Source organism: Bidens hawaiensis, unplaced genomic scaffold (assembly GCF_021521415.1).
Source record: "Bidens hawaiensis isolate Kalapana, Puna unplaced genomic scaffold, B.hawaiensis_p1.1 tig00027091_1, whole genome shotgun sequence".
Lineage (NCBI taxonomy): Eukaryota > Viridiplantae > Streptophyta > Magnoliopsida > Asterales > Asteraceae > Bidens > Bidens hawaiensis.
Window position 1 is genome coordinate 112,790 of NW_027494371.1, and position 12,818 is coordinate 125,607.

Consider the following 12,818-nt stretch of genomic DNA (forward strand, 5'->3'; position numbering starts at 1 on the left):
TGTTCGTGTACGTGTTTGTGTTCTTCATCTTTACACCAATAAACGAGTCTAGGAGGATTCCGCACTCCTAGACCTCGTGCGGATCTCGTATCGATCGGCGACGCCCCCGGGGGGACCTACATGTGGTATCAGAGCCTTAGGCTCTTATGCTATGGTTCGAGATCTGCGTTTTGGTGTTTCTGGCACGTCTCTGTGCGTTTCTGGCCGAACAGCGCCGCAGGCGAAGTTATTGTTCATCAGGCGAAGTTGCCGTCACTGTTCGTAGGGTTTAGGCGAAGATATAAGGTTAAGCGAAGTTATCCACAACTTCGCCTACCTCACAAGTTCGCTTATCAGCCAGGCGAAGTTATGGAGGAGCGATGTTAACTTTAGGCGAAGTTAACGAGTTTAAAAAAAAAAAAAAAGTATTTTGGTGTTTTCGTCTGTATGGCCAGGTGTACACGATTATTGTGAGACCGGAGATGTTGTTCCGTCAACGAGTGAAACTTGTTATCTCTGGGTCTCACGTGTGAACAAATACGTGTCAACTCTGGATATGGAGTTGAGTTTGTGAATGGGATATTGATTGAAACTGAATATTGACACATATTTGGGTGTTTGTGGGCAATGAAATTGTTGTTGTTTGAGGTTGACCAACTAAAGAAAGTCAAATTGAACTGAAGGTTTTCGTCATTACTGGATTGCGGTCAGAGCATATTATTTATGTTATTTTCAAGGTGTTTGAGAATTGGATCCTGAAACGTGATGCTTATTTATTAGAGTGAAAATTCTGGAACAAGTTGGAGGGAACTAAAGTGTTTATGTTCTTGATCGTTATCCCTGGTGATTGAAGATGCTTCGGATTAATTAATGGTCATGTGTTAGATTCTGTCAAGGTGGTTTTGTGATGAAATTGATCACTTGATGTTGAGTAGTTGAAGATTAAACCTTATCGTATGCCGACGAGTTGGTGAAGTTGTGGAGGAAGCCCAACTTCACGTGTTGGTGAAGTCAGATGGACTCACGTGATTGGTTGAGATGATCTATTGGCACGAGGTTGCATGCATTTCAAAGACCTCAATTATTATAGTCGGAGAAGCTTACACTGAAGGGGAGATCTGATATGGAAGACGCTGGGTGATTGGTAGATTTGTGAAACTACAGGACAGTTTCAGACACGACTGGTTGATGAGCAAACAGAAGATCATCAGTTAAGAGGGAGTCTGTTGGTGCATGTTTTGTAACAGATGATCTTTTGTGTTTGTTAGAATTGAGAGTAACGGTCAAAGGGGAGACTGTTGGTGCATTTTGTGACCGTCGCTATGCAATTCAGACTAGCGGAACGCCACAGGCGAAGTTAGCACAACTTCGCCTTAGGCGAAGTTATCACAACTTCGCCATAGGCGAAGTTATGAACAACTTCGCCTACTGGCCCAAGCCCAAGCCCGAGAAGATGTTTTGTCTATATATATGTGTGTCTTGTTTAGGTTTTGGATCCAGAAAATAAGAGTATTGTGTTATAGTTCATTTGTCTAGAGAGTAAAAGAGAGGAAGTGTCGTGAGAGACGACCCGAGGTAGAGCTCACCTCGGGTCGGACGTGTTTCTGTTTATGTTACGGTATGTAACGTGTTTTAATTATTATTATAAAGAATCTGCAGATTTGTTTATCCCGTTCTTGTATTTGTTCGTGTATTTGTTCGTGTACGTGTTTGTGTTCTTCATCTTTACACCAATAAACGAGTCTAGGAGGATTCCGCACTCCTAGACCTCGTGCGGATCTCGTATCGATCGGCGACGCCCCCGGGGGGACCTACAGTTCTTTTCCCACGTTCCCTATCCGGGGGCGGCTAGAGCCTTGCTCTTTCAAATCGCACTCGGACAAGTTTAGGTCGAAGTTAATTTGAGTCTCCAAGCCGCTAGAAGAGACGCAGGAGCCGGACTCGCTAGTTTTCGTACGTTTAGCCGATTCTTTTCCGACATCCGCATCCAGAGTAACTAACATAATCCATTTCGAGCACTTTTTGAGCACGTCCCACAAGTAGCGCTCGTCAAACGTCTTCACCATCCCGTACTTCCTTAACACCTCCGCTTTCCACTCGTCGCAAGTGAATTGAAAAACTTGAAGATCATCGGACCCACTCTGTCGCATTCGGTTTGCATTTCGGTTATGTAGGTTGGTAAATAATCCTACAAACTTACGAATATCGAACCACTGACCTGATATCATATTATCGGTTCGGTCCCTACTCACACTTGCTCATAAAACAATTCCCGAACTTTGCTCCAAAATACTCGACGTTTATGAAAGTCGGCTATAAAAAAAATAACAAAACTTTAGTAAATTGCAAACAAAAACTAAAAGTTTAAATTAAAAAAAATGCACCAAAAAATAATTACTCTCGTTTCGATCTTGAGATATCTCAATCCAAGCTCTAGCCAACGCTAATTTTTCATCCTTTTTCTAAGGAGTAGCCTTTCGCTTCGTCACAGTCGGTGTCGATGAACCGCCCGCTTCTCCGGTTTTATTTGTTTTCTTACCTTTGTGAGAGCGTTTTGTGGGTTTATCCGGTCACGGTTGTGTCTCCGGAACTGAAAACTCGGGTTGTGTATCCGAGTTGAAAAAAGTCGCGTTTTGAGATGCTATTAGATCTTGAAAGGCATCGTCAGACATGTAGTCCAACCCCTGCATCTGAAATTGAGCGTTGTTGAAATTTCCCGAACCCGACATGATTTTTTAACAAACTTTGGAAATTCAAATGAGAGGTATTAGTAGAAATATTGAGAGAAAGAGAATGAGACAGGTGATTTTAAAAAAAAGAGAATGAGATAGGTGATTTTAAAAAAAAATGAATTGTGATATTTATAATAAGTTTGAAATTTTTTTTTTATTTTAATACCCAACAGTCACCCCACACGGACTGCCCCACGCCCCCCCCCCCATCCACGCCAAGGTGGTAGCGGTGTTCGCGAGCCAGGTGGTCGCACCCCCATTTACACCCCACTACCCTTAGCCTTACACTTCAAAGTAGAGGTGTTCAAAAAAACCGGTTACGGAACCGGTTTGGCCGGTTCAACCGGAAACCGGTTTTTTAAAAACCGGTTTTTTTAAAAACCGGTTTGACCGGTTTACGTAACCGGTTTACGTATCGGTTATACGTTTTGGAGCCAAAACCGGTTTTATAACCGGTTTTTTTTATAACCGGTTTTTTTTAATAACCGGTTATTAAAAAACCGGTTAACCGGTTTTTAAAATAACCGGTTTATTACCGTTATAAAAAAAAACCGGTTAACCGGTTTTTTAATAACCGGTTAACCGGTTAAACCGGTTTTCGAACGTTACCAAACGGCTTTATAGCCGTTTTTTTTTTTTTTTTGACCGTTTTTTAGCCGTTTTTTTTTTGTTTTTTTACCATTTTACCCCCACAAACATCTATATATAGTTTAGGTTGGGTATTGGTTAGATCACACTTGATTATACAACTCCAAACGCTCTAAACGTTTATTTCATACGCGATTATACAACTCCAAACGCTCTTCTTTCGTAGTCGTTTATTTCATACTCGAGTATACCACTCTTAATTCGTAGTCGATTATCATGGCCTCCCAAAGTGCTGCTTCATCGGTCAACATGGGTGCCTCGAACACGGGAGAAACCGTCGTTCGGGTCATCCCCACGAAACGAAACCAAGATATTTGGCAACATTTCGACCTATGCGAAATGTCTAACGGAACCCAAAAAGCTAGATGCAAACATTGTTTGAAGTTTTATAACAAAGAAGCAAACTCCAGTTTAAGAGCTCATGTAGAAAAGCCCTCTTGCAAGGTCTTGAAGGACGAATCCGGAAGTAGTTCGCAGCCGGAGATGACGAATCAAGGAACGGTGTTTACGTACGACCTTGAAGCGGTACGTCAACAGTTTGGCAACTTTGTGATTCAACAATCACTTCCTTTCAACCACTTCGACAACCCTCAATTCACGGAGATGATGCAAAAGTATGTTCAACCACGCTACCAACACGTAAGTCGTTCGACCCTTAGAAGAGATTGTCTTAAAGCATGGAAAAACGCTAAATCCGAACTAATTTCATACTTTTCAAACTTACAAACTGGTGTGAACTTAACAACGGATGTGTGGTCGGTACCTAATGGTTCGCCCGACTCATACATTTGTGTGACGGCTCATTGGGTTGACCCCCGGTCGTGGCAAATGATGAAACGAACCGTTGCGTTTCAATTGTTTGATTACCCGCACACGGGTAGAAATATTTTTAAACTCTTGGATAAAGTCATTCGACAATACAAGATTGAAGATAAAATCTTTTCAATATCGTTTGATAACGCGTCCAACAATACGGCCGCGGTTGGCCATTTAAAATTAAAGTATAAACCTATCTGTGATGGAGCGTTTTTTCATAGCCGATGCATTGCACATATTATCAACTTGGCCGTGCAAGATGGGTTAAACGTGATCGAAACGCAAAGAAACAATTTTAAAAGAATGTTACGAGATGTTTTTAGCAACAATTCAACATTTTCAAGATACAAAAAATTTTGTGAAGAAGCTAACTGTCAATGGTTGGGGCCTAATTGGGATTGTCCAACAAGATGGAACTCGACTTGTGAAATGTTTGAGAAAGCCATCCAACAAAAACATTCGTTAATTGCGTTTCATCAAATTTTGTCAAATAGGGGTAAATGTGCACCGTACGATCCTAGAAACTGGTTATTGATTGAGATCGTTACGGAGGTTCTTCAAATTTTTAAATCTTGCACAACTAGTTTATCCGGGGTTTACTATCCAACAAGCCCCATTGCTTTACCAAAAATTGCTGTCATGTGCACAAAGTTGACTGAAATTCATTGTAGGGGTGCACCTTATTTTGATATGGGTGCAAAAATGAAAGAAAAATTTAGAAAATATTTTCAACAACTACCCGCTGTTTTGACCTGTGCGGCTGCGTTAAACCCTTGCATCAATGTTGGTGGTGTTGAAGCTTTAATAGAAAAAATTTGTGATGAGCTAGAGTTAAACGACGATCAAAACCCCCATTATAACCAAACTTTAAAGAATGCTTTCAACACCACCTTGGCAAACATGTATGATGTTTACCTTACAAAACACGGGTCGTCTTCCCAAATTCATGACTCGTTTAGAGCTGTTGCCCAATCCCAATCCCAAACCGACCTTGAAATGGGGATGTACTACATGATTTGGGAAGACGCCGGTAAACGTCAAAGGGTAAACACCCCAAGCAGTGAACTTGGAAGGTATGGTGGTACCAACTTTGTGAAACACATGACTCCGGATGAATTTAGAAGTCTTGATATGCTGGCTTGGTGGAGAGGTAAGGAGGATGAGTTTCCGATCCTCGCCGCCATGGCCAAAGATTTACTAACGGTCCAAGCTTCCACGGTAGCTTCGGAGTCTGCTTTTTCTGTTTCTGACAGGGTTATATCGATTAGGAGGACTCGACTCACTCCACCAGCTGTAGAGATGTCGATTTGCTACAAGGATTACTTGGACTCTTTAGATAGGGCACAACATCAACGCTCACTCGAGGGGGAAATGGAGTATGAGGCGGCCTTGTATGAAGACGAGGTCAATCAAGGACACACTCAACCAATGACCGATGAAGAAGCCGCGTACGACGATTACCTAAGGAATAGCTCGGGATCGGGTAGCGAAGAAAATGAGTAACAAACATCAACTTGTTAATGTAATCGTGTCTAAGCATTCTTTAATGTTTGTATTTTTGAGTTACGAATATGCGATAACGATTTAATGTTTGTATTTTTAATGTAAAAGCTATAAATGAAAGTTATGTGTTTTTAATCTTCCAAGCAAAGAATGCTAACAACGAAACCCTAAACCCTAAAGCAAAAAAAAAAAAAAAAAAAAAAAAAAAAAAAAAAAAAAAACCGGTTAGACCGGTTATTAAAAACCGGTTGTAAAAAAACCGGTTTAATAACCGGTTCTAACCGGTTTCTAAACCGGTCCAAACCGGTTTGGCCGGTTTGAGTTTTCATTGACAAAAACCGGTTAATAACCGGTCCGGTTATTAACCGAACCGGTTTTTTTCTGGATAAAAAAAACCGGTCCGGTTAATAACCGAACCGGTTTTTTCAAAAAAACCGATTTGTGCACCTCTACTTCAAAGTGTAGGACTTTACCCTCAAAAGGAAGTCCTTTCAGAAATTCTCAATTGTCAAGGGGGACCCAAAGCCAAGGAGGGGGTTTGGAAATAGTTTTCAACCAGCAATTGACGCGCCTCGGTTATTACCTCATTAGCTGCGTCATTGCCCCAAGCGCAAAGATATCATAATACTCATACAACCCTTCCTTTTATACACCCCAGTACCCACTTCGTTTTATATCCACCCCCGATGTGGGATCATCCACAAATTCCACTTCCCAAAATTTCCCAATAATATTCAACCTGCTTTTCATAACTCTTTATTTTATTTCAATTTTCAACTACCATCTAATTACTAGTTACTTTTACATCATCGTCATGTGTTTTTGCAATTATAACCATGATTATATTGTGTGAGGGTTTCATATAGACATAAACACATGGTGCATTAAGTTAAGGATACAGATGATAATTATGCAATATTCAACACAATAATTATATGAAAAGTAAAAAAGTTGGTCGAATTGAGTTCACAAGGGCACTTGAATTTTAGGTGGTCAAATCATGTTCAACCTAGTACGTGGCAGGTAAAAACGATAACATATGAGACGATGTTCCAACTCGACATGTACATAAACACATAAAACATAATGATTGCGTGCTGTGAACTTACAGATTGTTATTGCTTGTAGTGAACTTACAAAGTTTACTTTTCAATGAACATTTGAGTATGATATTGCTATTGTTTTCGAAGTAAAAAAAACATTTTATGCAGATGTGCTGTTGTTCGGTTTTGATGGTTTTATATTAAACCATGAGCCAACTTTACACGTTTTTTTTGGTCGTCGAAAACCAAAACTGAACTTTTTAAAATTATAACCCAACTAAGCCGAACCATTACCAACGACTAGGTTCCGATAGAGTTTGTACTTCGATAATAAATTGAATTTAAAATAAGAATTATTAATCTGCCTATACCTTCACTTCAAACTAAGCACCAACTAATATGTTATTAAGAGAATCATAATATGAACAAAGATAACTTTGGTCATATAAATGATAAATCTTATTGCAACAAATAGAAGGCGAATTCATAACAAAAACAAATATTACAAAAAAATCATACTGAAAATTGGGTTAAATTAAAGTCGTAATAGACGAGTTTACTCATATCAAATAAAACTTTGTTTAACTATATTTTAACTATATCTAATATATATTATAAAACATATCTAATACTAAATATGTAAATAATTAACATTTCAATATGTACGATCAGCTTCAGTTTCAATCGTGAAACCAAATTGATGAACGGTCTCATAATTTACGGAATAATGAACACCCATAAATTTGTTACATTATTACCAAAGGTGAAATACGTGCGCAGATTGGCGTGTTTGTGGGAGCATGTGAAAAGGAACGAGATTGAGATCCCGGAATTCGTGTACGATCATGATGAGGATCTCGAGTACCGTCCGATGATGGACTATGGTTTAGAGAGTGACCACGCTAGAGTTTATTCCTATGTGGCCACGTATTCCATGAGGTGTATCTCATAGTGCAAATACATACAATGCGTTTTCTTTTCTTTGTTTTCGAAAATGAAAAAATTGTATTAAGGTTTTAGGTTTAACTGATTTTTTCAACTTGTTTGTATCGGTGGTTTGTATTATAAGAAATGATAAAAAGGATTTGTAAATATAGTGTGTGTGTTAATTAAAGTATGCATATATAATATTACAACTTTACAAGGCTGTCAGATAGCCGTCTCTTTTATCACAAATAGGGAACCTGCTTCTCACGTTAAGAGTCATTTGTATTTGATCCAAACACCAGGTGTATATGGCTATAATTTTACACCTACCACGAACCCTTGGCAGTTGAAGGATTTGAAGTGGCTTCGATTTCTTTGACCAGGGATAGAATTGTTACACATGTTTCTCCATCAATTTCCAATCTATTAAATTACTCCTTTGCAAAAAAAAAAAGAAAAAAAAAAGAAGTCTAACACCAAATAAGAATTAATATTGATAAAAGTTGGGAGGTATGCATACACATTCCTTTATGACTATTCTTGTTTGATACCAACCAATCAACGAACCCAAGGGTTGAAGGGGTCATTTCCTCCTTGGAGCCGATAGGGAGCAACTCCCCATGTGAGGTCTAGACACACAACTCCAATTGTTTGGATTTACCTTATTGATGGAAATAGCAGTGAAAGTAATCATTAGTCGTACACTATCAATGGTAACCATCGATAATAAGTTAGTAGTGATCAGGGTCAAATGAACGCCGATAATAAGTTGTTATTGATTGGTAGGCTATCTGTGACAACTGGTTGACAATAATAACTAAGTTACTATTGGAAGATTGGTAATAAAGTAATGATGGTTGATCCACATATAAGAAAGATATCTAGTCTAAATACACTATTTCAGATTAAAAATATAATCAATGAAATTTTGGATTGGGCATAAAATAGATCAAATCAATGGAGTGGAATTTTGAATTGGACAATAAGAACTTTAAAACCCGAATATATCTGTTTCATAGACATCCTTGACGTGGGCATGATCTAGACCACACCAACATCATTCGATATCTACAAACTACAGTTAGGGGTAAGCAAATGATATCGGTACGGAACCAGTATCGCAACGGTACCGTTGTTACCAACCAGTATCTGCAAACTACATATATTCGATACCAATACCGCTACCTAAGGGTGTGCATGAGTCGGTTTTGGGCCACACCCATAACCATAACTGATATGTCAGTTAATGGATAACAGGCAGTTAACGTGTGTAGAATTTATTTGTTGTTGATATCTATCCATCCGTCTTGAATTCTTCAATTTACAATATCATCGAAAGTGTTGGATTGGATTGGATCGATACGATGGTGTTCCTATCTTGGGCTCGCCCTTCCCCCAAAGACCAGAAGGATTGCATTAACAGGTAAGTAAGTAATTACTTATTTCCTATTCAAAAACCCTAGTTAATTAATTTCACGGTATGCTATGAATCAATCAGGTCGGGTACCTTTAACTATGATGTCAAGTACAGAGGAGCGACACTATCCATTCTTAAACAAGATCAAGATCAAGATCAACAGCTGCTGGATGGCTTTTTAATCAATCATTCAAAGGTCATCGTGGGCTCCGGCTCTGATGCCTATGAAAAGGCCAAAACTGCTCTCAAAACATGGAGGTTGCTTTGTTAATATTCAATTTCAAATTTATTATTAAACATCTTCTATCTATTCTAAAATAAAATTTACAGGCATTTTGGATTGGATTGGGCATTTGTTGATCCAACCACACCGATCCAAAATGGAGTCAAGTTCTGTGTTTGTGTCAAAGAGTTTCTTCCATGGCTCAGGATGCCTTTGCAAGTTGTTTATGTTGACGAAACCAAAAACCGCAAAGCTTTTGCTTTTGGTGGAGGCACTCTTAAAGGACACTTACTGGTTCCTGCTTCGTCTTTTGCCTCCTTTACAAACTTAATAATAATAATAATAATAATTTGTTGTTGTAGTTTCTGATTCGATGTTTTATTTGCACACAGGCTGGAGAGGAGCGGTTTTCGGTTGAGATGGACCAAGACAAACAAGTTTGGTATGAAATACTTTCCTTCTCCAAACCAGCACATGTTTTATCGGTTATAGGATATCCATATGTATTCGTTAAACAAAAGTACTTTGCTCATCAATCTAGTGAGGCAGTTAAAAAGTTTGTGTCCCCTTAATTTGTATTATTATTGTTACATTTTATTGATAAATGATTTGAAAGTGGTGACAGCCAGGATTTGGTGTGGTTTATTTTGGAACAATACATTTAGTACACAACATAATGATGCATTTTATTATCTTTTCAAGCATTTCTCAAACTGCCAAAATTTATTGGGGAGATAAAATTTGGATCTTGACTAGAAACCATTGTGGAAGCTGCCAATTGGGAGGCTTTTTGAGACGGGTGAAACACGTCCCAGAATAAATAATCGTCCCGGTTCTCGCAAAGGGGCACTCCTTCCTTGCATTCACCTTGTCCTTGTGGAGTCTTCTCGGCACAACATGCTGATACCACATCTTGGAACCCTGAAAATGTGCCAATGTAATGTAAACATGTGTTTTGGGAGACTAGAGGGTGGGTGGGATAGCCGGTCAAAACTGGCCTGGTTACTAGCGGTGTAAATGACATGAGAAGCCCACGAGTAATTTTTCAAGCTTGAGTTCAGCCCGGGCCCATTTCGTTTAGTGTGTGTAGAGATGTACAAAAAACCGGTTTGGGACCGGGTCACTGCAAACCGACCCGAACCGGTTTGGCAAGAAAACTGGTTTCATCCAAACCAGGTCCAAAATCGACCCAGACCGCCAGTTTTGGGACCGGTCCCCCTGGTGAACTACCATACCGGTTTTAAAACCAGACCGGTTTGAGGAAAACCCGGTTTAAAGGAACCGAATAGAGTTGGACCGGCTCGATCTTTCTTGCTCCTAAATCGGTTTTGAGTCAAACTGGTTTGGACCATGGTTTGACCAAACCGGTTTGGGTTGGAAAAAAACCGGTTTTGTACACCTCTATGTGTGTGTGTATATATCAAAGTTTTTTATATGTACTTATATTTATAATTTTCTAAATGACTTAATATTTACTATTTAGTTACTTTTATTGTAATTATATAATAATAATAATAATAATAATAATAATAATGTTGTAAATATATTTTAAACATTTTATTATAATATATATAAATAACGAGACCTTTAGGCTCGTGAGCGTATTCAAGTTCGATAAGTGAAGCTCGGGATCTTGCTTGGTATCGGACTCATTTAAGCTAAGCTCGATTCGAGCTTTTAGCAAGCCGATCATGAGTGACTTAGTTTGTTTACACTGCTGCTACTAGTTACCCAGACACGCAACTTTTTTTTTCTTTTGTTATTCTTTCTAAATAACAAATGCATTAAGTATGCTAAAAATCCCTATTGCTAACTTAATAAATAAGTTGATAATTTTTTTTTAGATTTTGGGAGTACTTTCGACATGGTTCATTATGATCTTGTTTTTCCTATATATTTTACAGGTTTGAATCCTTTATCTAACAAATTCAACCTGAATTGACTTGTTTTCATACAAAAGTAAAAGGGCTGATCATGGAAGTTGAATATGTAAGGTAAAATGAAAACTTATGGTTACCAATTTTTGAGGTAATGATACTCATAGTCATATTGTATGCGTTTGCAAGTGAGTACTTGAATCCTTTGAGTGTAGAGCTCATGTTTTCCAACAGGACTTCAAACGAGGCGTGACATGCTCTAACCAAAGTGTTTGTATCATTGACACAATTACCACCTGCGAATCCACGTGCAATTGGACAACACCCGAGTGGCGGAATACTTATTATCCCGAACTTTCTTGCCCCCATACTATATAAGTTCTGCCAATTCAAAACATACAAAATTAATAACAATCCTCTTTTTGCAAATAAATCAATTTAGCAGTAAATGGAACCTTTAGGTGGATGGCATAGGTGTCAGTAAGGTTGATCACGAACTGCTCGGGAGTCACAGGTTTAGTGAAAATGTATTCCATGATGTCGTTGCTGCCAATGCTTAAGATGTACATAGAATTTCGAAGGAGACGATCACCTTTTGACCCTCCGAGTAATGCTGATATGTTTCCCCGAACCGTAGCAAATTGTTGGACTTGTTCTTCCGTTGACACAACTTGCCCCTATATGTAATTTGTTTGATGTCATACATTTGTTATGCGTTTGAAACAGTAAAAACTTAGTTGTGTGTCATACATTTTTCTTCTAGAAAAGAGACTTACATACAAACCTAGCCCGACTCCTTTCACAAGACCAGCACCTCCCGAAGCAAAGTTAGCTCCCTTAAGTATCCCTCTCGTGAAGTTGGAACCACCCTGAACAAGTGCAAGATATGGTAGCGGGCTGCGACGATAGCCACCCAAAAGTTGAACTGCACATGCACGTAACTCTTTTCAACATGATTACAGGAGTTAACAATATAGTGTTTTCTATAAAAGATATCCCAAACCTTTTAATTGATAGTTTACTACCATCATTACTAGTACCTTTAGGATGTTTTTCTTTTCATTATCTTAATTAGTCACATTTTTATATTATTTAGATTATTTTATATTGTCCAAATCTCACTGAGAGCAGCCTAGGAAAGGTTAAGTTTGCCTGTAAATACCCTACAAATTGCTATGCTATGATCGAGTGAGATTTTATTGTATACGCTTGTTTGTTTGTTATTTAGTTGTACTAGGTTGACCCGTTGGAGAAAAATTATTATGAAACAACTCGCTCCAGAGTTGAAATTGCATCCTCAACCCACCGATAGTGTCAGCAGTATTGAGCCCGTTGCTAAACCTCCCGGTTGCTTGGTGCCCGGGATAATCTATCCCGTAGTATGGGTGATCGGCCCTTGCGCTGCAGTTATCGACGAGGTTGTTTGTGCCGACATCCATTGTTGAGTCACCAAATATGAATATCGGGTAGTTGGTTCGACCCTTTGCGGATGCTGCAAACACACTGAAAATGGCTGCATAGATGATTAGGAGGAGCATGGGTTTTGGAGGTCTGAATTCCATTGTCATGTGTGTGGTGTGGTAAGTTTGAAGAGAGCAGTTACATATAGAAAGCTGGAGCCTGTTGGAATCAAGATAATACAAGAAGAAAAGT

General features: G+C 38.8%; 2 protein-coding genes and 1 non-coding gene across 3 annotated transcripts; 1 reads left to right on the top strand and 2 right to left on the bottom strand.

The window, feature by feature from the left end:
* Nucleotides 1-6,143: 6,143 nt before the first annotated feature.
* Nucleotides 6,144-6,296, bottom strand: LOC143574734 (U4 spliceosomal RNA). The gene has a single exon (XR_013142648.1). It is a non-coding gene; the product is annotated as a U4 spliceosomal RNA (small nuclear RNA).
* Nucleotides 6,297-9,012: 2,716 nt separating this feature from the next.
* On the top strand, nt 9,013-9,860 carry LOC143574729 (UPF0548 protein At2g17695). Its single transcript, XM_077059275.1, has 4 exons — nt 9,013-9,071; nt 9,147-9,323; nt 9,396-9,582; nt 9,681-9,860. Exons 1-4 carry the CDS (start codon nt 9,013-9,015, stop codon nt 9,858-9,860), a joined length of 603 nt encoding a protein of 200 aa, XP_076915390.1.
* Nucleotides 9,861-9,985: 125 nt separating this feature from the next.
* On the bottom strand, nt 9,986-12,660 carry LOC143574731 (GDSL esterase/lipase At5g37690-like). Its single transcript, XM_077059276.1, has 5 exons — nt 12,472-12,660; nt 11,942-12,090; nt 11,621-11,842; nt 11,306-11,546; nt 9,986-10,209 (listed from the first exon to the last, which is right to left on the bottom strand). The coding sequence occupies exons 1-5, from the start codon at nt 12,602-12,604 to the stop codon at nt 9,986-9,988; spliced, it is 969 nt and encodes a 322-aa protein (XP_076915391.1). The 5' UTR covers nt 12,605-12,660.
* Between the last annotated feature and the right edge of the window lie 158 nt (nt 12,661-12,818).